The sequence below is a fragment of the Odocoileus virginianus genome, chromosome 10 (assembly GCF_023699985.2).
Source record: "Odocoileus virginianus isolate 20LAN1187 ecotype Illinois chromosome 10, Ovbor_1.2, whole genome shotgun sequence".
Taxonomy (NCBI): domain Eukaryota; kingdom Metazoa; phylum Chordata; class Mammalia; order Artiodactyla; family Cervidae; genus Odocoileus; species Odocoileus virginianus.
The window spans coordinates 5874653-5900269 of NC_069683.1; the positions used below are offsets into that span (position 1 = coordinate 5874653).

Consider the following 25617-nt stretch of genomic DNA (forward strand, 5'->3'; position numbering starts at 1 on the left):
TGTTAAGACTAATGGATTAAAATTGCCAAAAGGGAAAATCCAATTAAAAATTATGTAAAGCTATCTAGCATTTTTCTTTAGAGATACTTAGCAAAAAGCAGAGGGCAGTATGTTGGGAAAATCGATAATAACCTCTGGGGATAGACTAGATTATCAAACGGTAAATAGATAACAAGACCTATGATATCTTCCCTTACTTATCCTTTTCAGAGCGCACTGATGAGGGGACAGAGGTTGCTTTTCCCCTTCTAGGTAAGTGGTGTGCATCCATTTGTAGTAAAAGTGACTGAAGGTAAAAGATGATTGTTTTGGGGGCAAACCACTTAATGGATGCGCTCTACTCTGATCTGGTAGAGGAAAGGTAAGCTCTACTCAGTAAAAGGGAGAGAGACTTTCCTTTTGCAGAGTAGTCAGATTCTTTCTCAGAAATGAGCAGTTTGACATTGAAAAATAAGAGTTGTTTAAAGAAATAAGTGACTGTTTTATGGTGTTTATATGGCCCAGATAAAGGTCACTTCAGCTGTTTTCTAAATATCTACTCTGTGACCTCCCTTCTATAATCTTCTCCCATCATATCATCAGCCTCACTGAGTGTTTTTTTTTTTTTTAACTTCAAAGCCAACTTCCTGACCGTCTTGTATTATTCTGCAGTGGATGTTATTTTTCTTTAACTTACCTGCACTCTGGGGAATTACTATGAAGAGATTTATATTATCTTGAATTTATAGTATCTTGAGGATTACTTATTCTTAAATGGTTTCAGTTGATCATCTATGAAATCCATTTCATTTCTTAATAAATGTAATAATTATGAAGATTAGGGTGGGCAGCAAAAATGTTCCATATAATCTGATAATTTCATCAGAAATTATATTTATTATTTTTCAAATGTCATTCATTTCTGATGATGCTTCTATCAGTAAAAAGCTTCATTGATTTGCTTGCTTAGTTTTAATATTATTAATATGATTTGTTTTTTCTCTTACTCAGTTATATTGTAAATGATTTCAGTATTTGTTATTTTAATACAAACCATGACTCCCTTTTTTCCAGTTTCGTTGAGCACATATGAAAGATTTTATTAACTCATATAATTTAAAATGTATATATAAAGCTTATTGTGAAATGCAGTAAGATACTACAGTGCATTTATAAAAGAGTACTGGTGGTGCTGCCTGTCACCTCATATCACATGTAGGCATATATGTAGCAACAACAGAAAAACCGCATTTGTGGGACTTCCTTGGTGGTCCAGTGGCAGACACTCTTGAGCTTCCATTGTAGGAGGCCTGAGTTTAATTCCTGGTCGGGGAACTAGATCCCACATGCTGCACCAAGGATCAAGGATGCTGCATGCAGTACTGGGACCCAGTGCAGTCAAATAAATAAATATTAGAAAAATGTTCAAAAGAAAAATGGCATTTTTGAATATAGATAAAATGTGTTATAAAAATGAAGCTTACTTGTTTTTCACTGGATAGCTTTAAAGTTCTATACTCACAATGGCACTTTTACATTGATTTTGTAGTGATCATCTTATCCTTGGGCATTTGACTATGACTTTTCTAAGTATGGAACCACTAGTACTTGAAATTGTAGATCAAGATATATGAGAATTAGAACCATGGATTATTGAGAGGTTTTGATATTCTCAAAATCCTTAGCTAATTTTACAGATTTATTTTTATCTGTTTCTGATTCAAAAAGTTGGTTTCCAGTAACTATAAACATTTTTAAAGCTCTGTAGAATAAGAAGTGTTGAGTATTTATACTGTTTAAAAAGTTGAAATTGAGGCTGATGAAAAGTGATAGTTTGGCATCAACATAGATGTGTAGTTTAAATGTGTAGTTTACTCCATGGGACCTTCCAGCAAGAGACTAAGAGGTGGAATTATTTCCTGAACTGTACTCTTATTCATTTGTTTTGGATGAGCTGAATTTGAGAAGATAAAAGAACACTGACTTTTCTGTTATTTTGTTAACTTTATATTTTGGTACTTAATCTAAGGACCATTTTCAATTCATTACTTCATTTGGTCCTCTTCTAAGAATGAAATTTTATCCTAATAAAAAACAAAAATAGACAAAATAAAACCTCTGAATTTTAGAGATTAGTAACATAGAGTTTAAGTGACCTCTTCAAATTCACATAGCTGATTGGTGGCAGAATGGGACAGAATCCAGTTGTGACTGTTAATCCAGTTCTCTTTCTGCAGTATCACCTTGACCTCCTAAATCTTTAGGATATGAGAGAATGTCTTTTGTATATAAAGGAGTGAATGCTTCTGGCTTTTGTATTACATTTAGAACTGGGATCAAGAGGTTAAAAACGTGTACTGTCTCACTATCCTTAAAAATATTAGTCTAGGATTTGATTGCAGAAATTGATTGTTGTTTTGTTACCTTAATGGGGTAAAGGTCACTGGAGAAAGAGTGCAACTCACAGGAGGATGTAGCTTTAAGGGATTTGTTCCTCCTTTGTGGTAATAGTTTTCACAGTGCCTCCACATACATTTCTCATCTCATCCTTATAATAGCTCTGTTATTCCCATTTTACAGATGAGGACACAGAGTCTCAGAGAAGATAAGTGACTTTCTCAGAGTTACACAGCTCATAAATGGGCAGACTCTGGTCTTCTGCCTCCTAGTACCACACTTTCTCTCTGTGATGCAATCTCACAGACAATTGTTTAAAATGACTACTGGTTACAGATGCTGTGGTGATTTCTGGAGAAATATCATCATCACCTCCTCTATTTTCAGTCAGCCACCGCTCCCAGCCCCAACAGCCCTCCCAGCCTCAGCGGACCCTTCTCCAGCATGTGGCTCAGTCACAGACTGCAACACAGACATCCGTGGTGGTGAAGTCCATCCCAGCTTCTTCCCCTGGAGCAATCACCCACATAATGCAGCAGGTTGTATCTCTTCTTTTTCCTTCTACCTTCTGTAGCTGCTTCCTTCCTGAAATAAGATTCAGTTTCATCTCCTATTATAAGATGGGAAATAATTAAGTTAAAGAGTGTTAGTGTAGTTCTTTCATCTGTGAGGGGTGAGTAAAGGAAATGAACTGAGAGTCTTAACACCAGAAAGTAATTAAGAAATAGTATTCTTGGGTCTTCTGTGAACTCTTAACATTTCAAAAGGGTAAAGCTATCTAGATGAATCTATGACATCAGAATTGGTCACTGTTTCTATGTATTTTCTTGTTATGGAAGGGTTTATCACTGAGGCAAGATTTTCAAATGAAATAGAAGTTGGCTTCTTTAAGCTGTTTGATGCTGAGATTTTCATTTGTTTTACTTTTTGCTTTCATAATGAATCCTTATGGGAACATTAAAAATAAGTAGATAAATATTATTTGACTTCTTTTACTGAATGTGACCAATTGAGGAAGAGACTCAACAGGAAGGAAAATGAATTAATATAAAACAGAAAATGTGGTACCAAGGGTAATGGGGAAAAGGTTAAAAATACATTGATATATTGATTTTGTGCCAGATACTGTGCTTTGAGCTTTAAATGCTTTAATTTAATTCTTGCTTTGAGCCTGCAAGGTGATTGTATCACCCCTCTTACAAATGAGGAAACTCATGCCCATAGAAATTAAATAACCTATTCTGGATGGCAGAACCAGGATTTAAATCTAAAGATTCCTGCCTCTATTATAAAGTGATATCATAAATATCAGATTTAAGCATGACTTAATACTCAACTGGTAGCAGTTGACCGTAATTACAGGCAAACTACTGGAAAGGCATGAAGAAATAGTTGAATTAAAAACCTGTATGCGTAAGGTCATTATGAGATAAGGGAGAGTTTTCATTGAATCTCATTATGAGATAAGGGAGAGTTTCCATTGAATCTCAGAGTTTTAAAGTTTAAGTAGATGTGTAGCATTTGACAAAGCAGTGGGAAAAATGGGATTGAGATGGATCTTCTGTCACTGAGGGAAACCAGATGGCCAGAGATTTTGCTGGGTGTCAGCTCTTAGCCTGGAGTCTGGCCCTTGTCTGGCTGTCCTGACATTGACTTTTCTCAAGACACCGGGGGAGGTCGGACAGCTGGCTCTAACCATGTCACTCAAGATCGCTGCTGCCTCCCAACAGTATTATAACTGATATCAGGCCATCTCTGTTTCTCCTAACAGGAGTGCTCTTATTGCTGCCACAGTTTCCTACCCTCCAGGGAGGGAGCCAGGTGTCTGAAAGCTATTGCCTGGTGGGCTTGGAACCTGGGCGAGGAGGGTTGGGGCAGAGGGCATATCACTCAGACCTTGGTAGGCCTGGCCACCCGTCTCCACCCTTAGCAAAGAGGCCCTTTGCGGAGACTGGGATGGGCACAGCCCTCAGACAATGCCTACCTCCTGGACTGTGCTAAATGGGTGCACAGCACAAGTGGGCTTCTCTGAACCTTGAATTTTCTCTGGATACCTCACTTCTGGGTTGCTGCATTCTTCCTTTGGACAGATGAACAGCTCTGGAGCTGTGTCCTGAGCCAGGGAGCCTTTTCTTTTCTCATCTTGTGCTGTGCTTGCAGAGCATCCCTATTTTTCTTACCTTTTAAGTTCTGGGCCCTCTGAGACTTTTCTTACTGCAGTACATTTGCCAGTTTTTGCAGTACTTAATGTCTAAGAATTGAAATTTTAAGTCTCAATCTAAGGCTGCCTTTAGATTTAGAGACCTTGAGAGTTTTTTGGTCTTCTTAGGTTCTCCCTTCTGAAAATTTTGAATGATTCTCATAATCAAGTCTTTTCCAATTTGAGGAAAATGTAGCAATATAGGTGTTTTTCTTATTTCATTCTTACTTTGTGCCTTTTTTACTTAGGCATTAAGCAGTCACACTGCTTTTACCAAACACAGCGAGGAACTTGGAACTGAGGAGGGCGAGGTTGAAGAGATGGACACTTTAGACCCTCAGACAGGTCTGTTTTATCGATCTGCCCTGACTCAGTCACAGTCAGCTAAACCGCAGAAACTTAGCCAGCCACAGCTGGAACAGACTCAGCTGCAAGTGAAAACTCTGCAGTGCTTCCAGACTAAACAGAAGCAGACCATCCACCTGCAGGCAGACCAGCTCCAGCACAAACTCCCGCAAATGCCCCAGCTTTCCATCAGGCATCAGAAACTCACCCCTCTCCAGCAAGAACAAGCACAGCCCAAGCCAGATGTACAGCACACACAGCATCCCATGGTGGCCAAAGACAGGCAGCTTCCTACCTTAATGGCACAGCCCCCCCAGACTGTAGTACAGGTGCTTGCAGTGAAAACCACGCAGCAGCTCCCTAAACTGCAGCAGGCTCCGAACCAACCAAAAATCTACGTGCAACCCCAAACCCCCCAGAGCCAAATGCCGCTCCCAGCCTCTTCAGAGAAACAGCCGGCAAGCCAGGTAACGGAATATTGATAGCATGCAAAGTTAAACTTCTCTGTTCACGGAAAAAAATGAAAACATCACGACCCTATCGTGATTAGCGGTGCATTCTCCTGGCAAGAGGAAACTCAAAAGCCTCATTACGCTGGTATTACTTTACTACATCAGAAGGTTGACATTAGGGAAGAAATGTACGCACTAATATAGGAAGAAAAAAAGCATAGCACTCAGAACTTGAATTTCCAGGCAGTTTTTAATGAAATAACTTCAGCATTGATCAACAATGCATAGATATACCTAAATTATTTTTATTTTTTAGGCATAAAGTATTTATTTCCATGCCTGTAAACTCTTATTTCTGTGGCAGTAATGCTAATAAGTAAACTACAGTCTTTTAAGGAGCTTCATTGACCATTTTCCTTTGTAGTTTACACCACCACCATTTGGTTAATAAATTTATCTTCTAGATTTCAGAGGAATTATCTGTGAATATTGAAAAGAAAAATTATATTAGGGAAAATTAGTGGCTTTGGAGTGATGTATGTGTATATGTGTGTATTATAAATACATATATATATATATAGAATATGTTTGTATAAACGTATTTTGAAGCAAAAGATTGGAAACCCCCTACCTTTATTTTAAAAAGCTGAAGATTATATGAAATGATTTGAGATGGGTTTAAGGTGTGCTGTGTGGGGATGTAAATCCCAAGGAATACAAGGCTGCTGTGACTTTTTTTCCTTTACTGCTATGAACCTTGGCTGGCTGAACAAAGGTTCTTTTGACCCCTCCTCTTTTTCGCTAGGTTTCTTAAAAGTAACCAGATACTTTCCCATCAGCCCTCTTACTGAAACACCAAGCTTCAAAATATCTTCCTAATATACAGCACAAATGTTTCTTTTGCCATTATTGTCTGGGGTGTTTGATAGGTTTTCTCAAAGATATGTAGCTGTAACACACACAACCCCAATTTGTTTTCAGGTGGAGCAGCCAATTATAACCCAAGGATCCTCTGTTACAAAGATAACTTTTGAGGGGCGCCAGCCTCCCACAGTTACAAAGATAACTGGTGGCAGTTCTGTGCCTAAGTTGACATCACCAGTTACAAGCATATCTCCCATTCAGGCCTCTGAGAAGACAGCAGTGTCAGACATTTTGAAAATGTCTTTGATGGAAGCTCAGATTGATACAAATGTAGAGCATTTGGTAGTGGATCCCCCAAAGAAGGCTCTTGCCACTAGTGTGCTCACTGGTGAAGCAGGATCATTACCCTCCACCCATGTGATGGTGGCAGGGATGGCGAATTCCACTCCCCAGCAACAGAAGTGTAGAGAGTCCTGTTCAAGTCCATCTGCTGTTGGCCCTTCCCTAACAACAAGGAAAATCGATGCACCAGGAGTGCCTGCGACAGGCCAGTTCATGCGTATTCAGAATGTAGGCCAAAAGAAAGCTGAAGAGAGCCCAGCAGAAATTATCATCCAGGTAAGAATCAGAAGGAACACAAGAAATCTTGGGTGTCTTGAGGGTTGTGGGTTTGGTGTGTTTTGGGATGTCACAGGAAGAGTCAAGCCAAAATGGCAAAGAGATTATAAAATTTGGCTTATTACCTATTACAAATATACAAGTTTATAATTATTTTTTGAAACGGAGTCGTAGAAAATTGATAGATATTGTCACAACAGTACACCTCAGAGACAGTCAAGGGCCCTGAGCCCTTGTGTCCACTTGATTCATAGATGCAAGCCACACTTGCCAGTGTTGACTCAGCAGTCAACCTACAAGATCAGTAACTTTCCAGGTCAAATTTTGGGCTTCTCAGTCTTTGCCCAGAGTATAAGTAGTTTGTACTTCTGGGATATAACTGGATTGTACTCCTGTTTCAAGTTAATTTCAGAGACCCTTGTAGAAACACAATTCTTGATCTTGATCCAAATATATGGTTTTCAGCACTATAAAATCTTAATTAACTGAAATGTCTAGAGAACCATGTTGTAAGAGAATGTTTCTTAGTAATTTAATTTTGTAACTAACTTGGGATTAACCATAAAGCTTTACTTTTTATTTCAATCATTATATTATTGAAAAATCTCATTATGGTTACTCTCCTGCCTTGGTAAGTACAGGCTAGTGAACATGATGGATTATTCATTGACAGTAGATTTTCCTATGCCTCACATTCCCTTCATTCTAAAACTCATCTGTCAAAAAAAATAAAATAAAACTCATCTGTCATCATATATAATCCAGACTGAAGAGTTACTGGGTCCAGACTAGCTTTTAGAAGTTATGTTTTATTTCCCTCTCTCCTTGCAAGGTTTCAGGTTTTTTTTCTTGACATTTGTCATTTTTTGCTTGGAAGGTATCAGAGCAGCACATTTTAGTTAACTGAGAATTTGAATTTATTGAAATGTGGATAACCTAGTATTTACTATGTATGGTAGTATTTATTGTACTATATTGTGTGACTTAGATGATTCTGTAGTAAATTTTGCCTTTCCTGTGATCCCAAGCCATGAAAGAATGCAAATTGACTGATATTAACCCAGATAGGATTTATCTTAGTATAGGGGCAATGCTTAAAGGCAAATAGATCTGGCCATTGAATTATTCAAGCATTTTGTTCCTGTCAAAACAAATAGTGAACTAAATAATCGTTGACCAAATGGATTTGTTACGTGTTTTTTCCCGCTGAAGAGGTAGCATGCGTGCTAAGTCGCTTCAATCGTGTCCGACTCTTGGCGGCCCTATGAACTGCACCAGTCTCCTCTGTGCATAGGATTTTCCAGGCAGGAATACTGGAGTGGGTTGCCAAGCCCTTCTCCACTGAAGAGGTAGGGTTTGGTGGAAAAGGAGGTTTTGTGGCTTTGCTATTCACTCTGTGACTTTGGGCAAGACTCTTAACCTCACTGTGCCTTAGTTTCCTCATCAGTAAAATGGGAATAAGGAATGCCTACTTTATGTGATTGACATAAGGATTATATAAAATTGAGATGAAGCACCTAGCACAGTACCTGACTTGTAGTGATTGCCCAATATATGAAGCTATTCCTGTTTTTACCAAAATTTACTGTGGCCCCTGGGAGTTTAAGTTCTTTTAAGTTCATATACTTACTAAATTGAAAATTATTTTGAATAGCTTATGTGGAAATTATTTTCTATACTTCATGAACAGGGGTGAAAATGTAATTTGCTTCATGTGTCAAAGATGATAGCTAATGAGTAGGTTCTCTGCAAGAATACTGAGCTAATTTTTAGTGTTTACTATATTCTGGGTTAATGTGTCACTGTGTCAGAGGGAAGAGCAGCATTAAGGACCAAGCTTTTGGAGTCAGAAATAGCTAGATTTGAATCCCACCTGTAATCCTTACCTACTTTGTGGCTTTGAGCAACAGTTAACCTCTGTCCCTGTGATGAAGAGGAAACAATAATAGCTCAAAGAGTTGTTTTGAGGATTGAGTAAATATCTGATTAAGTGTCCTATATAGAGTAATACTCAATAAGGATAGCTCCTGTTGTTATAATCATCACTAACAGATTGTTAAAACATTTATTTTCAGGTCTCACTAGTTATGTTTAGCTTTGACCCAAAGTATTGATTTTTACTCATTCAGTAAAATACCTACTGACTTGAGTGAAAGAAATCTGCAGAAGTTCTTTGATTTCTTGAAAAATGTTCTGTACAAATTCAGCATGTTTAATATTGAGTACTTTGTAGACAGATAATCCATATTTCTTTTATTCATTCATTCATTCATTCATTCATTCATTCCACATGGATTATATGACCTCTGTGTTCCAGGCACTGTGCTAGGTGTAAGGATAGAGGAGTAAACAAGTTGAGTTTTATCTTCTATTTTGAAGGAGTCTGTATGTATATGGATTTCATAGAATTTAGATCTGTGGGGATATTTAAAGCATATCTTTTCTAATTATCTTATTTTACACAAAATTAAACTAAAGCTTAAGAAGGGAAGTGACTTATTCAGAGGTCCACAGCAAGTCACAGCTAGAGCTGAACTAAAATTCTTATCCCACCAGAGACTTTTTCACAGTGATCAGCTGTATGGAACAAGGGCAGGAGGGTGAGGGAAGACAAAAAAACTTTACCACTTTAGAATCAATGCCTAGGCATCTTGCACTATTTTCTTGATAGTATTAAAACTAAATTTGCATATCCCCTCAGTAGAAGGTTGTTTTGGTTAGGTATATTTTCAAAATGCTGATATTCAACTTTGCTCCTAGGTTTTTTTATGTTAAAGATACATCATTCAAAAAAAAAAAAGATACATTATTCATTGGGAAAGTAAAGAATCTGCTGGCAATGCAGGAGACCTGAATTCAGTCCCTGGGTTGGGAAGATCCCCTCAAGAAGGGAAAGGCTACCCACTCCAGTATTCTGGCCCAGAGAATTCTATGGACTGTATAGTCCCTGGGGTTGCAAAGAGTCAGACACAATTGAGCGACTTTCAGTTTCAATGTGTGCCAGACCCTGTTCAAAGTTCTGGGTATCTAGCAATGAAAAAGATAGTCAGGATCTGTGCTCTGGTTCAAACTGTCTTGGATCTTACATTCTAAAGATGAGAAGAAAACAAAGAGATGATAAATCAATGAAGAAAATGTTACAGAACATAATAGGAGCTAGGGTTGGGATCGACCCAGTACTCTGGTTTACTTTCATAGAAGGAAGTCTTCTCAAAGCCTTTTACTTGAAGCATTTGAGCTAAGATGCAGATGATAAGAATGGAACCAGCCATGTAAAGATTTGGAGGAAGGATATTCCAGGAAGAGGGGAAGAACTAGTGCACACACCCTATGGTACAAGTGAGTTTGGCATAAGGCTGGAGACACAGTAAGGTTTTTGATCTATAGCAAGAACAGTAGGAAACAATTGTAGAATTTTAAGTAGGGGTATGATATGGACTGATACACCTTTTAAGAAGCTATATAACAAAGTTGAGAAAAAAAGAATCTGACAAGGCAATATGGCCTAGTATGTGTTTATCTTTTGGTACTTTTATTGTTTAAAAGACTGTTTGTCCTCTCTAGCCTTATTTTCAGTAAATATTGTTACTTTGTGACCCAAACAAATAAGTTCACCTTTGAACTACCAAAGGGCTTAAAAATATTGTGGTATCAGTGGATTAATCATTCATCTTACAGAAGCAAAATCTGATGCATTTACATTTAAAATTTGCTTAATGACCAAATAAAAATATCCCCAGAGTCTGTCTCTTGAGAGGCATGGGCTTCAGCCTGCTTTGTTAGAAGAGGCACCATCAAGGAGTGGAGAGATCACTTTGCGTTGCAGAGGACTCGGATTTGAATCCTGGCATCCTAGCATTGACCCCGGCCAACTGTGTGACCTTGATTAAGTCACTTACTATCTTAGTTTCCTCATTTGTAAAATGGGAATAATATTAAGCATCTAACATAGTGCCTGGCATCTAGTAGTTGTCCAGTTAATGTCAGTTTCCTTATTTCCTTCCTTGTTATTGTTGAGGATATCCTTTTATTACCCCCCTTTTTTTTAACCATGAAGCTTCTCTCCTCTGTTTTCTCTTCCAGGCCATTCCCCAGTATGCTATTCCTTGCCACTCCAGCTCCAATGTGGTCGTAGAGCCCAGCGGGCTCCTTGAACTGAACAATTTCACCAGTCAGCAGTTGGATGATGATGAGACGGCCATGGAGCAGGACATAGACAGTAGCACAGAGGATGGAACTGAACCCAGCCCCTCTCAGAGTTCTGCTGAGCGATCCTAGTGTTTTGGACACAGGAGTGCACTTTAAAACCTACTTGGTTACCAAGTGTCCAGGGAAGCCCTTGTAATTTTGATGTCTAAAGAGAGCACTTTGCCCATGCTTAGACTGTGGACCCTGAAACAGCAGTGTTTCAACAAGAATTGCTGCAGGAGTAGCATTTTAAAACAAGATAAAACTCACAGGGGAATGTACTTTTTTTTAGAAAAAGAAAAAAGATGCACATCTACAGCGACATAAGACCTGATATTCTTTCTCTATTGGACCATGGCTAATGGAAAAGTTTGTCTTGCAGTGGAAAGAGACTTTTCCTGTGAATGTTCCTCAACTGGTTTCTACTGAGCAAACACCATCAAAAAAAGGAGAATGTGAATAGTTTGTATTTTGAAACAGTGTGTCAGAAACATTTTTGTTTTTTTTTAAAAATCTTGTATGTTTTTGCAAATCCCTGCAAGTGCTGAATTGGTTAACATTTTACATCTCCTCAGTTCATATCTTATAAAATAACTAGTTCTTTGATACTGGCATTAAAGAATCCTTGTTAGATGGTGGAAATCAGGTCCCTCCACCAGTGGGAAGTGCTTCTTTGGGTGGTTTGTACATTCTCACCAGTTGTATGCTAATTTATTGTGTTGTTGTTCCTTTGTGCTCTAGGCAGCACACTTGCTTTCTATTTATTTAAATGTAAACATTTCAAAGCAGGCCATATTCCTTCTGACAAATTTCCTGTAAGCCAGGATTGTTTACCCTTTCCACCTCCCACCCCGCCCCCTTTCTCCTTTAAGAAAACTGATGAGAAAATGTTTCATTGTGAAACAGAGGAAAAGAAATATTCTCTAGTCCAAAGGAAATGTTCAGTTATGTTCAGGAAAACAAGTTATTCATATGATGCTATCTTAACACTGAAATTGCACATTCATGTTGGACTGAGACTTTGAAAATAACTTTTAAATACCTTTGTTTAACCCCCTTTGAAATGTATAAAAAGTTCATTTACAGTTCTAAATGTAATGTTTTTAAGCATTCTACCTTTTTAGGACATGATTTGTTTAAGCAATATGTTTGGGTCTTGTGATCACTGTCTGTCACAAGTAGAGTGAAGGGTAAGAGGGTGGGAACGGGTAAAAGTCAGTTTTGACAAGTTGTGGCAAAGGAAACTATACTTTTCATTTTTTAAAAAAATGTAAATAGAAAAGTTTTTAACGGTTTTATATAGATTTCACTATAAGCATTTTAAGACTGACAAATGTTGAACTGTATATACATATATCAGCATAACTGCCCAATTTTTTGGTGCTGAAGTACTGTAAAGTAGAATTCTTCGATGGTCTCCTAATTTTTACATCTATATCTGGAAAAAAAAACCCAACTGTGATCCTATAATTAATAAATTCCCACTAGAGTGACACTGAAGATTTAAACACAGGCATTCACAGATGCACTGATTTCTTGTAGTTGTCATTATTTCTGCTACACGATAATGACTTATACCCATAGATGGAGCTGTTGGGTATTATTTTATTGTACAAATTCCTGTTTAAAAGACTTTGTGATTGTTTCTAGTTAAGTAATTTTTTTAACCTTTTGGGTCATAGACTTCTTTGAAAATCTGACGACACTTTGAACTCTCACCAAAAAGAGTGAAAACTCTCACATGCCAATATACATGTTAGGTTTTGCAATCTTTAGGGGTTCATGGGCCTCTAAGCCTATCTATGTGTTCCAGGTTAAGCCCTCTGTTAACGGTCAGTCCATTACTTACAGATGTAAGTTTTTATAAAATAAAATATCTTTTAAATATTCGTGGATCAGGTAACAGCAAACTTGAATAAAGTCACTATGTTCTACTTCTGCATGTTCCGGCACCATAGCATATCTGTGTCCCTTTGAGAATTTAGCCTTAATATGTTTCAGCAACTAAAATGGCAAATGAAATTTCCATAGTCTGCATTTTTAAAAATTAATATAATTTTAAAAAATTATCAAATGAGGGATTTAATTTTTTTTTTCTTTTAAAAGCTGTTAATCTCAAGGACAGCATGAATTTCTCAATTTATTTGACAAATATTAATTAAACATCTTCCGTGTGCTAGATGCTAGGCTAAGCACCAGGTATGTACCATAGTGAATAAAACAGACAATCCTTCCCTTATGGAGTTGACAAGCAGGGTTACCGGCTGATGAAATGGATATGAAGGCTAAAGGAAAGAAACAAGAGTGGCTCTTAGGTTTCTTAATTTAGTGGGTGGATGGTAATACCATTCATGGATCTCTAGGCATCCTTTTACTGAAAATCTTAGCATTAGTTCTTTTACTGTTTCATATGTTTAAGTCCATAAATGTAAGTTTACATCATCCGTGTGAAAGATATTCCAAGATTACAATGCAAATGCTACAAAATTAATAAAACCCTAACAACTGTTATAAGCAGTGATAAGAAAAATCCGTTTGGTTTAAAGGAATCTTTGATAAATGCTTCGTACTAGCAGTTGCAGTTTATGGTGAAATTACAGAATTTAAAAAAATTAGCAGTTTTACTGAGATTACTTCACGTCATACCATTCACCCATTTAAAGTATTACAGTTCAGTGGTTTTTTAGTATATTTAGAGCTGGGCAGTCATCACTACAGTCAGTTTTAGAGCATTTGTATAGCCCCCCAAGTAAACCCTGTGTGCCTGAAACCACCACCACCCTGGCCCCAGGTATCCTCTAATCACTTCTGTCCCAATGGATTTACCTGTTTTGGACATTTCACATAAATGCAGTCATATAATAGGTGGTCTTTTATGACTGTCGCCTTTCACTTGGTGTCGTGTTTTCAAGGTTCATTCATGTTGTAGTGTGTGTCAGTGCCCCATTCCTTTTTATGGCTCAGTAACAGTCCGCTGTGTAGCTATACCACATTTCGTCCATCCATCAGTTGATGGCATTTGGATGGTTTCTGCTTTGAGGCGCTTAAGAATGATGCTGTATGAACATTTGTGTACAAGTTTTACATAAGTTTTCAATTCTCTTGGGTAAATATCTAGGAGTGCAATGTCTGGGTCATGTGGTAAGTATTTTTGACAGTTTGAAGAACTGCCAAACTCTTTTCTACAGTGACTGCACAGTTTATATTCCTGCCAGCGGTGTCAGAGAGCTCCAGTTTCTCTGTCTTGGCCAATACTGGCTGTAATTTTAATTGTAGTTATGCTAACATAGGAAGGGTCCTGATATATATTTCCTTGGTGGCTAATGATGAGCATTTTTTTCATGTGTTTATTGGCCATTCATACATCTGTGGATAAATGTTCTTTGCCTATTTCTTAATTGAATTATTTTCTATTTTATTATTTAAATTGAGAACTTTGAAGTACAGAAATATTACTACTCTTAAAAGTAAATTGTTTTCTGGAGATTAATTCATCACCCTTAAAATTATAAGCAGGTTCTTGTTCTTCATCTCTAATGTAGCAAATTACTTAACATCCTTAAAAATGTATAGAGCTTTATAGTTGAAAATGCTTTTAAATACATTTCAATACACTGCTGTGATAGGAGACTTCAGTAGCGCCTGGGATGGTGCAAAGGAAATAGTGGTTAGGTTTTGAGTTCCAGGCTCCTCTGTTTACTCGTCATGTGAACTTGAGGAAGTCACATTTTCCATAAGTCTGATCCCATAGAATTATTGTGTAGATTAAATGAAATTGTTTATGTGAAAATCCCAAGCACAGTTGTGCTCTATTTTGTAAGTCTAAGTTTGGTGATCTGTTTTTTAAGTCTAGTATTTGTACCACTACCACTTAAAAAACTGGTGGCTCAGAGACAGGTGATGTACCAAACCTCACAGGTTAAATGCTAGTAGGCATCATGCTGAGCCATGAGTTGCTACTTTCTACAGAAGAGTATATTTGTGCCACCAGACACAGGACTAATCTTTGGAACGTCAGAGGAACTTGGCGTTGGTCTTTAAGATGATCATTACACCAGCCTAACATGCCTTCTCTCAGAGGTGCTCAACTCAGTTTAATTATGTATCACAAACTCCTGATAAGAGGAAGTAGAGTGAAAAAGCACCATATGGGCAAGGACTTTCCAAGAAAGGACAGTGAAAAACAGTCTTTTGCCTCTGCTTGCAGGTTTATAAGCCTTTATATAAGTGAGGTTTGATGACCTGTATATATATATATATTGAAAGAAGAAACACTACATTTGTACTTGTGAGAAGGCCGACTCTTGCCTTTTTCTCTCTTATGTATACAGTGTACCTGAAAACATGCTTTCTTTAAAAAAAAAAAAAAGCCTAAGTTTGATTCCTGACAAGCCATGTGAGTTTGGACAAGCTCTAAGGGGCTTAAAACAGCAGAAGATGGAATGAATTATAATTCCTACTTTAAAAAAAAAAAAACTGATAGGTGAGCAAATTTCCCCCAAGTGGTTCTTTCTGACTTTTTTTTTTTCTCTTCCAAAAAATATCAGTAGTTACGGTATACTTCCTTTGCATAGATATCAGGGACACAGTTGTCAGCTGGGGGAGAAGCCCTTGTCCTCATGGAGCTTCAGCATAGCAAAGGAGATAATGTTCATCAAAGATCACACCTAGATCTATTCACTGTTAAATGCTGTGACAGAAAGTGCCATGATAGCATATAAATGGGGAGGTTGGGGAGTTTTCCTTCAGGAAAGATTGTTTAACCTGTAATCTGAAGGAAGAGGACTGATAGGCAAAGAGGAGGGCAGCAGCTGTCCAGTAGATGGACAGCAGACACAAACCCTTGTGGTGGGAGGGGACTTTTAGGCCAGGGTGGCAGCAGTTTGGAGAGCAAGGGCAGTGAGTTCAGTGGGAGTGGAAAGGAGAGACCAACCTATGTGGATCTTAGAGCTTGTTACAAAAGTTTGAATATTTTTTAAAAGAACAATGAGAAGTCATTAAAAAGTTTTAAGCCATTAGAGCCAGTAAAATGAATTAATACATTTACAAAATATTTGGAGTGAACTGTTCATTGGAACAGAAAAACATTTAACATTTCTTTTTTGATGCCAGTCTCATCTCTTTATGTCCCTTTTCTTTAACACCTACAATGGTTCCCCAGTACTGTGGAATAAATCTGGTATTCAAGGTTTTTAGCCATAGTTTCACCTTAGGTTTCTAGATTCATAATTCATTTCACTACCCTGGTCTGTTGCCTATGTACCCCACCACACACACAGTTTATGCTGTGTTAGAAAATCTCACTCATTCCTCAAAGCCCAGCTTTAATTTCACCTCCTTCACTAAGACTGCCCAGATCTCTTCAAGGAGAATTCATCCCACCCCACTGCTAGGTTCCTCTAGCATTTTGGGAGAAACATGTGTTTACTAATCACTTATCATTAGTTACCTACTGTGAACTGTTTGTATTGCTTGTGAATCTTCCTTATAGACATCTTTTGGGGAGGGAGTCAGTACTTAGTTCAGTTCAGCTCAGTCATTTCCGACTCTTTGTGACCCCATGGGCTTCAGCATGCCAGGCTTTCCTGTCCATCACCAACTCCCAGAGCGTGCCCAAACTTAAAGTGTTGCCAATTTCATTGATCTCTTCTGATAAATGACTTGACTTTGTTGATTCTATTGTTTTTCTATTCTCTGTTTAATTTATCGCCATTCTGTTCTTTATTATTTGCTTTCTTTTGCTAGCTTTGGTCTTAACTTTTCTTCTTTTTCTAGTTCCCCAAGATGTAAAGTTAGGTTATTGATTTTGAGACCTTCATTTTTAATATAGGCATTTACAGCTATAAATTTACCAGATGCATTACTTTTGCTATATTCCATGCATTTTAGTATGTTGGGATTTTTTTTTTCCCATTCATCTCAGGCATTTTCTAGTTTATCTTGTGATTTCTTCAACCATTGGTTATTTTAAAATGTTTAATTTCCACGTATTTGTGAATTTTCAGTTTTACTTATTTTTAAAATGTTTATTTACTTTTGGCTGCACTGGATCTTTGTTGCTTCACACAGACTTTTTCTAGATGCAAGCAGTGGGGGCTCCTCTAGTAGTGATATGTGAGTTTCTCATTGTGGTGGCTTCTCTTGTGGAACACAGGCTCTAGGGCACACAGGCTCACTAGTTGTGATACATGGGCTCAATTGCCCCATGACATGTGTAGTCTTCCCAGACAAAGGATCAAGCCCACGTCCCCTGTATTGGCAGGCAAATTCTTAGCCACTAGACCACCAAGGAAGGCCCAGTCTTACTTCTTTTATTTTTTTCTTCATTCTATTGTAGATATTCTATCCATGATTGATGAAAGTGGTGAACTGAAGTCTCCACAAGTCTCTTTTATTGTGGAGTTTTTATTAATATTTGCCTCATATACTGTGGAGCTCTGTTTGGTGCATATATCCTTATAATTGTTTTGTATGGACGGAGGTGCCTGGTCGGCTACAGTCCATGCGGTCATGAAGAGTCAGATACGACTGAGCAACTTCACTTTCACTTTTCACTTTCATGCATTGGAGAAGGAAGTGGCAACCCACTCCAGTGTTCTTGCTAGAGAATCCCAGGGACAGGGGAGCCTGGTGGGCTGCTGTCTATGGGGTCGCACAGAGTTGGACATGACTGATGCAACTTAGCAGCAGCAGCAGCTTAATGAATCAACCCTTTTATCATTGTTATATTGTGCCTCTTTGTCTCAACAGTTTTTACTTAAAATCTATTTTTTCTGATATTAGTGTAGTCACCTTAGCTCTCTTTTGGTTACCATTTGCATGGAATATATTTTTCTATGCTTTCACTTAACATTCTATTTTACCTTTAGATCTAAAGTGAGTCTCTTGTGGATAGCAGATTAGATATTTTAAAATTTAGTCTGCCAGTCTTTTTGAAAGGAGAGTTAAATCCATTTACATTCATGTAATTATTAAGAAGGAAGGATTTACTTCTGCCATTTGGTGTTTGTTTTCCAAATGTCTTATACCCTTTTTATCCTCCATTTCCGTCTTCATTTGTGTCAATTGATTATTTGCAGTGAAATGTTTTGACTCCTTTCTCAATTCTTTTGTGTATATTTTTTAGATATTTAGATATTTCCTTTGTGGTTACCATGGGAATTACATGGAATATCTTAAAATTACAGCAATCTAATTTGAATTGATAATTTTGATAGCATACAAAACTCTGCCCTTATATTCGTTTGCCTATATAGTTATTGGGTATCTTTATTTCTTCATATGTCTTCAAGTTACTATCCAGTGGCCTTTTATTTCAACCTGAAGGACTTTAGCATTTCTTTTAGGGAAGATCTATTGGTAATTCAGTCCCTCAGCTTTTGTTTGTTTGAAAATGTCTTAAGTTCTCCCTTATTTTTGAAAGTTTTGCCAGATATTGAATTCTTGATTGAGTTTTTTTTTTCTTTTAGCACTTTTAAGTATATCATCCCACTTCCTTCTAGACTCCATGGCTTCTGTGAAAGATTGGCTATTGATCTTATTGTAGAGCTCTTGTACATGATAAGTTGCTGCCCTCTTGCTTCTTTCTACAATTGTTTCTTTGTCTTTTGAGAGTTTGATTATGATGTGTCTTAATGTGGGTCTATAAGTTTATTCTACTTGAAGTTCACTGAACTTGAATATGTAGATTCATGTCTTCATCAACAAACTTGGGAAATTTTCAGTTATTATCTATTAAAATATTTGTTCTGGCCTTTCCTCTCTTATTCTGGGACTTCCTTGATGCATGCTGCTGCTGCTAAGTCGCGTCAGTCGTGTCTGATTCTGTGCGGCCCCATAGATGGCAGCCCACCAGGCTCCCACGTCCCTGGGATTCTCCAGGCAAGAACACTGGAGTGGGTTGCCATTTCCTTCTCCAGTGCAGGAAAGTGAAAGTGAAGTTGCTCAGTCGAGTCTGACTCTTACCGACCCCATGGACTGCAGCCTACCAGTCTCCTCTGTCCATGGGACTTTCCAGACAAGAGTACTGGAGTGGGTCACCAACACCTTCTCTGCCATAATGCATATATTGATCTGTTTACTGGTGTTCCATAGGTCTTGTAGACGCTATTCATTTTTCTTCATTCTCTTCTCTTTCTGGTCCTCAGACTGGATAATATCAGTTGTTTTATCTTGAAATTCAGTGATTCCATCTTCTACCTTTTCAAATTTGCTGTTGAACCCTTCTACTGAAGTTTTTTTAAGAACTTACCAGCATATCCCCCCATTTTCACAGCCCCTTGCTACCACCATGCTACTCTCTGCTTTTATGAGTTGTACTTTTTTAGATTCCACATATATGTGAGATCATGCAGTAGTTGTCTTTCTGTACCTTGCTTATTTCACTTAGCATCTTCCAGATTCATACATGTTGAAAATGAGTTTTATTCTTTTTAAAAGCTGAATAATATTCCATTGTATATGTATACAGGAGAGTCCCAGAAAAACATCTATTTCTGCTTTATTGACTATGCCAAAGACTTTGATTGTGTGGATCACAATAAACTGGAAAACTCTGAAAGAGATGGGAATACCAGGCCACCTGACCTGCCTCTTGAGAAACCTGTAAGCAACAGTTAAAACTGGACATGGAACAACAGACTGGTTCCAAATAGGAAAAGGAGTATGTCAAGGCTGTATATTGTCACCCTGCTTATTTAACTTATATGCAGAGTAAATCATGAGAAACGCTGGGCTGGAGGAAGCACAAGCTGGAATCAAGATTGCCGGGAGAATAATAAGTGTCAGATATGCAGATGACACCACCCTTATGGCAGAAAGTGAAGAAGAACTAAAGAGTCTCTTGATGAAAGAGGAGAGTGAAAAAGTTGGCTTAAAGCTCAACATTCAGAAGATCATGGCATCTGGTCCCATCACTTCATGGCAAATAGATGGGGAAACAGTGGCAACAGTGGCTGACTTTATTTTCTTGGGCTCCAAAATCACTGGAGATGGTGATTGCAGCCATGAAATTAAAGGATGCTTACTCTTTGGAAGGAAAGTTATGACCAACTTAGACAGCAGAGACATTACTCTGTCAACAAAGGTCTGTCTAGTCAAGGCTATGGTTTTTCCAGTAGTTATATATGGATGTGAGATTTGGACCATAAAGAAATCTGAACGCTGAAGAATTGATGTTTTTGAACTGTGGTGTTGGAGAAGACTCTTGAGAGTCCCTTGGACTGCAAGGAGATCCAACCAGTCCATTCTAAAGGAGATCAGTCCTGGGTGTTCATTGGAAGGACTGATGTTGAAGCTGAAACTCCAATACTTCGGCCACCTGATGCAAAGAGCTGACTCATTTGCAAAGACCCTGATGCTGGGAAAGATTGAAGGCAGGAGGAGAAGGGGACAACAGAGGATGAGATGGTTGGATGGCATCACCAACTCAATGGACATGGGTTTGGGTAGACTCCGGCAGTTGGTGATGGACAGGGAAGCCTGGCGTGCTGCAGTTCATGGGGTTGCAAAGAGTCAGACACGACTGAGCAACTGAACTGAACTGGACTGTGTATGTATACAACACACACACCCTTTCTGTATCCATTCATTTGTTGATGAACAAATGCCTTAACTATTGAGAATAATGCTACAATGAACATGGAGTACAACTATCTTTTAGAGATACTCTTTTTATTTCCTTTGGATATATACCCAGTAATGGAATTGCTGCACCATATGATAGTTTTATTTTTAATTTTTTAGGAACCTTTATACCTTTTCCATGATGTTTTCATTTTAATAATTATTTCATCTCCAGAATTTTTGTTTGGTTCCTTTTTATAATTTATTGATATTCTCCTTTGTTTAGACATCACTTTCCTTCATTTCTTTGTCCATGTTATTCTTTAGCTCTTTGAGCATATTTAAGACAGTTATTTTAAAGGCTTTGTGTAGTAAGTCCAATGTCTGAGTTTTCTGGATGACTTTCAGTTAATTGATTTTGTACTGCTGAGTGGATTGTACTTTACTCTTTATTTATATACTTTTATTTTTTTGTTGAAAAGTGAACCTCTAAATATTAAGATATGGCAACTCTATAGACATCAGATTTTCACTTTCCCCCGGGATTTGAAGGGTTTTTTGTTTGTTTGGTTTGGCATGTTTTGTTTTTTATTTTGATTGTTAAAGGCTATAGTGGTTCACTTGTCTAGTGACTTCTCCTAACTTCTTTCCCCCCAGCCAGAAATTGTTTTCTTTTTCATGTGTGGTCGCTGAAGTCTCTATTCCTCAGCATGTATTCAGCTAGTGTTTTGACAGAAATTTCCTTGAACCCTAGGAGCTAAGCAAATACACACACACATACACACCTCCTTGTGTTTGCAGATTAACTTTGTGCTGTGGCCCTTCAACACTTAACCGGACTTCCACTGAACTTAGAGTCCATCCTAATGTGAAGCTTGAGGTCTCAGGCTTTTTCCTAAGTATGTGCATGGCTTTCTAAATTTCTCCTAACGTACAAGTGCTTTTGAATGCCCTAATTTAAAAAAACAACAACAAATGACTCCCTAGTCTTTTTTCCCAGTCCTTAGGTGATTTATTGATGGTTGGTGTCTCAACCAAATCTTGTTCTTCAGGTGTGTGTAGGTTGTCTTTCAGCCATACCATGTTTTCAAGCAATGTCTGCTGCTTTTTCAGCCTGAGTGAGTTTTTATTCAAGTGAGACAGCAGTGAGTGCCTTGCTTTGGTCCTTCAAATAACCCTGAGGCAGCTTAGAACAGATGTACACAATAATTTGCAAATACGGTTTGCTGTCCTCCTCCCAGAACCAGGGACCAGGCTCCTACACTGGTAACTTGACATCTTTAAGCCAAGTCAGGGAGAGTGGGATGAAGGCTAGTAAAATGCCATAAAGCTTTCCTGCTTTTTTTTTTTCTATCTCATTTTTTTTAAATTCTGGTAAAATATACAGAAAAAAATTTACCATTTTAAGTACATTGAGATTGTTGTACAACCACTACCACTGTCTGTCTCCAGAACTTTTTCCTCATCCCCATTTGTTACCTGTTATATAGTAATTCCTATTTCTGTGCCCCACACCCAGCCCCTTATTAACCATCCTATACTTTTCAAGTTGCCATTTGCTTGATTCATCATTTGGTTATTGCTGTAAACCTTTGACTGCATTCCAGAGTCTGACAAATTGGTTCTGACAGGTTCTGCTTATTTTTCAGTGTTTCTGTGGGACCATGGGAGCTTGGAGTTGACTACCATTTATCTGCTATCACCATCAGGATTTTGTCCTGAGCAGTTTGGAAGAGTAGAATAGCTATTAACTGAAGTAGGAAAGACTTTGGGAAGATTAAATTTTGAAAGAGGATATCAAGGGTTCAGTTTAGCATAAATTATATTCAAGATACCTATAAGTAGGTAGGGGAAAAAAAGAGGTACAAGGGCTGATCCCTGGGCAGTCCAGCACATAAAGGTCAGGAAGATGAGGCAGAATCAGAAAAGGAGACAGAAGAAATGACCAGAAGGATGGGAGGTGAAGCTAGAGACTGATGTGGTAGTATCTAGGAAACAGCTAAAGAAAGTTGCTAAGTCAAAATGACAACTCACAGAACTAGTCATGTGAAGTCATTGGTGATTTTGGGACAAGCAATTGTGGTGGAGTTAGGGACAAAAGCTAGAGAAGAATATGAGGAGGAAACTGAAAACTAAGAATAAAGATAATGAGTTGCTATAAAGAGGAGCAATTGCTAGAAAACAAGTGAGATCAAGATGTTTGTTTTTTGTGTTTCGTAACTTAAGAAAACGGGATTCCTGATGGAATTGATCCAGTGGACAGAAAAAAGTTTATAATGCAGGAGAGAGGAGAATTGCTCATGTACTGTTCTTGACTAGTGGGAAGAGAAGGGATTTGTGGAGGTGTTGGATTCATCCATTACAACATAAGAGAAGTAAATTCAGGAACAGGAGGGTAGGTGGGGAGATAACATTTGCTTCAATTTTCTGCTGAGTCTCAAATCCATATCTATAATATTATCTCTTCCCAGACCAAAACCCACTACCTTGATGCATCCCCAACTGGATTTCCTAAAAGTACTTCAGCCTCAGGCTGTCCCAAACCAGAATAGATCAATTCCTTTTCTTCTAATTTATGGTTTCATTCATTAGCAATCCCAGAGCTGATGCTGGAAGGAGGGTAGATATCTTCCATGGGCCAGACAGTAGGAGAATGGAATAGGTAAGATAACCCAGAGATGGTGGGAAATCGGGGTGTGGGGTGACTAGGGAGCAGGGAGCTCAAAGCAGGCCCCTGGAAACTATTACACACCCAGAGGTCAACAGTGCATTCTGTCAGGGTCTCATGGAGTTATCCATGGTTTTTAAAATGATCTAAAAGGCTATTTATCTTCAGTTTTTCTCCGTAGCATTAGATTGTTAACCAGCTGGAAAAACCTGACAAACAGTTTGCTTCTGGGCCTTGTATTCCTTGTATTTCCTTGTATTCCTTGTATTTTACCCCTGGCCAAAACCCCTATTGACCAAAACCCCTTCTCACCCTCCATCCACAAGGTCACTTCCAGAGATATTTCCCCAAATTCTTCCCCCATTACTGTTGAATCTGTCTCCTTTATAGCTCTTCTGAATTTTCATTATGGCTTCCAGTTTTTGCTCCGTGAAAGTTTTGCTCTAAGAATTGAATTCCTCTTCATGTCCCTAGAATAGGATCTGGCATGGATGAGGCATCAACAAATTTGTTGATTGTGTAAAAAAAATTCAGACCATTCTGGTCCTGGGGCTTTGCTCACAGGTGCACAAATGCTTACCAACATTAAAATGCACGAGCAAATCCCAGAAATAACATCCTTATTGCAGGCTGTTTTTGGATGAGGATGTTATTGTTGTGAGATATTTGTGTATCAGCCTCTCTGGACTCCGAGCACAGTGCCGTCCTCTGCTGCCATTTGTTCTGTCACTTCAAAGAGCAGGAAAACCATGGGTGGTGATTTTAGAATCTTATTCAGAACCCTCAGGGAATGAGTCATTTCATACTGACGACTTTTCCGGATTGCCACAGTTCAAATAAATTAAGCAACAGGACATTGTTGTTGTTGTTGTTGTAGTTATTGTTGTTAATTTTAACCTCTTTAGAAGGTAAATTTCAGAAATATATTATCATACCATCCTGAACATGATCCTCCCATCTCTTGTTTCTTCACAATCTTCGTTATGAACATAGTTATGATGATTTTCCAGCTCAGCAATGAGAGTACACAGCCTTGCTAAAGGAGTGAGAGAAGGCATACGTCAGGCTCAGTCTTTCCCTGGAGCAGATCTGGACTAAAACCCCAAATCTAACTTGGAGGCAGCCGAACTGCCCCAGGAGTCAGAGGGGTAAGTGGCGGTAGGGGCAGGGGAGGGCAGAGGTGGGCTCTGAGCTGAGCACAGGACCGGTGAACCTGCTGCTGCTTTGTGCATTTGAACTGCGTGAGGATTTGTTAAAATGCGGTTTCTGAGTCAGTAGATTTGGACTCAGTCCTGGGCTGGCATCTGAGTTCTGCATTTGAAACAAGCTCTCGGGTGATGCCAGGGCTGCTGGACCACAGACCACAATTTAAATATCAAGTCTTTTGTTGACCTACCGGAGGTTTGCTTGTAACCTTCTGTGTTTTTTCTTGGGAAGCTTATCTTCAGTGATTCTTTCTCTGGGGCGTCTTACAAGTACCTGATGGCCTCTGGCAGTGTGCACATAGTGGGTAAGTTCACAGAGTGCTCTCACATGCCCTGTTTCCCTTCATTCTCACAATAGTCCTGGGAGATAAGTTAGCACCATTTTCCCAACTGGGAAACCAGTTCCTGACATCTCACAGCTCACAAAAGGCAGAACCAGGACTCATGGCTCCACATTTCATGCTCTTTTTGTGGCTTCTTGCTGCCCACACCACATCTGCACCATGTGCCTTCCACAGCCCTGTGGACTCAGTGCAGTGGGGATGCACTGGGGAAGATGGTTGTGTGTGCACACACGTGTGTGCCTGTATTAAAATCAAAGGCTTATCAACAGCTGGAGCACACTGTGCAATGTGCAGTCTCACTTAGGACACCCCGACTGAGAGTGACGTTTTCTCTTCCCTCAAATCTCTCCTTCAGACGATGACCTCACCTCGTATTGTATAGACTAAACCCTGAACTCAGAAGTGGCAGTGACCCTCTGCAGTGTACACTGAGATGCTGTTGGCATCCCACGCATCGCTCCTTTAGAGCCTTTCCATTTCAGGGCCGGTTGGCCAGACTCCTGCCGACATCAGCCTCTTTGCCCACCCAAGGGCTTTCTCTGGCACAGGGACCTGCCTCTGCCCCCATGCAGGTGCTGAAATGTTGAGAAATTTACGGCCCTCCAGTTAACCAGGCACTGATGGGAGTGGATATGAAAAAATAACCCAGCTCTCTCACCTCTTAATTTGGGATAACTTAAGAGCATCTTCTGCAAGTTAAGCCCCAGTTACCCACAGTGGTAACTGGCTTGGTAATGTTGCCTTTATTTGCTGCCTTCCCCTCCCTGCCTCACTCCCCGACTCCTGTAACAAT

At 38.7% G+C, this 25617-nt stretch overlaps 1 protein-coding gene across 14 annotated transcripts in view; it reads left to right on the plus strand.

Moving 5' to 3' along the window:
* Positions 1–12928, plus strand: part of EMSY (EMSY transcriptional repressor, BRCA2 interacting) — a 79913-nt gene extending 66985 nt beyond the window's left edge. For 8 of the 14 annotated variants that reach the window (XM_070472946.1, XM_070472940.1, XM_020892765.2 and 5 more), the window contains 4 exons: positions 2713–2915; positions 4825–5388; positions 6355–6855; positions 10939–12928. In XM_070472946.1, coding sequence (XP_070329047.1) covers positions 2713–2915; positions 4825–5388; positions 6355–6855; positions 10939–11133 — 1463 coding nt within the window. In that variant the 3' untranslated portion in view covers positions 11134–12928. Of the gene's footprint in view, positions 1–210; positions 253–2712; positions 2916–4824; positions 5389–6354; positions 6856–10938 lie in introns of all 14 variants that reach the window. The other 6 variants (XM_020892767.2, XM_070472942.1, XM_020892769.2 and 3 more) reach the window with 3 other exon arrangements.
* The last annotated feature ends 12689 nt before the right edge of the window (positions 12929–25617 follow it).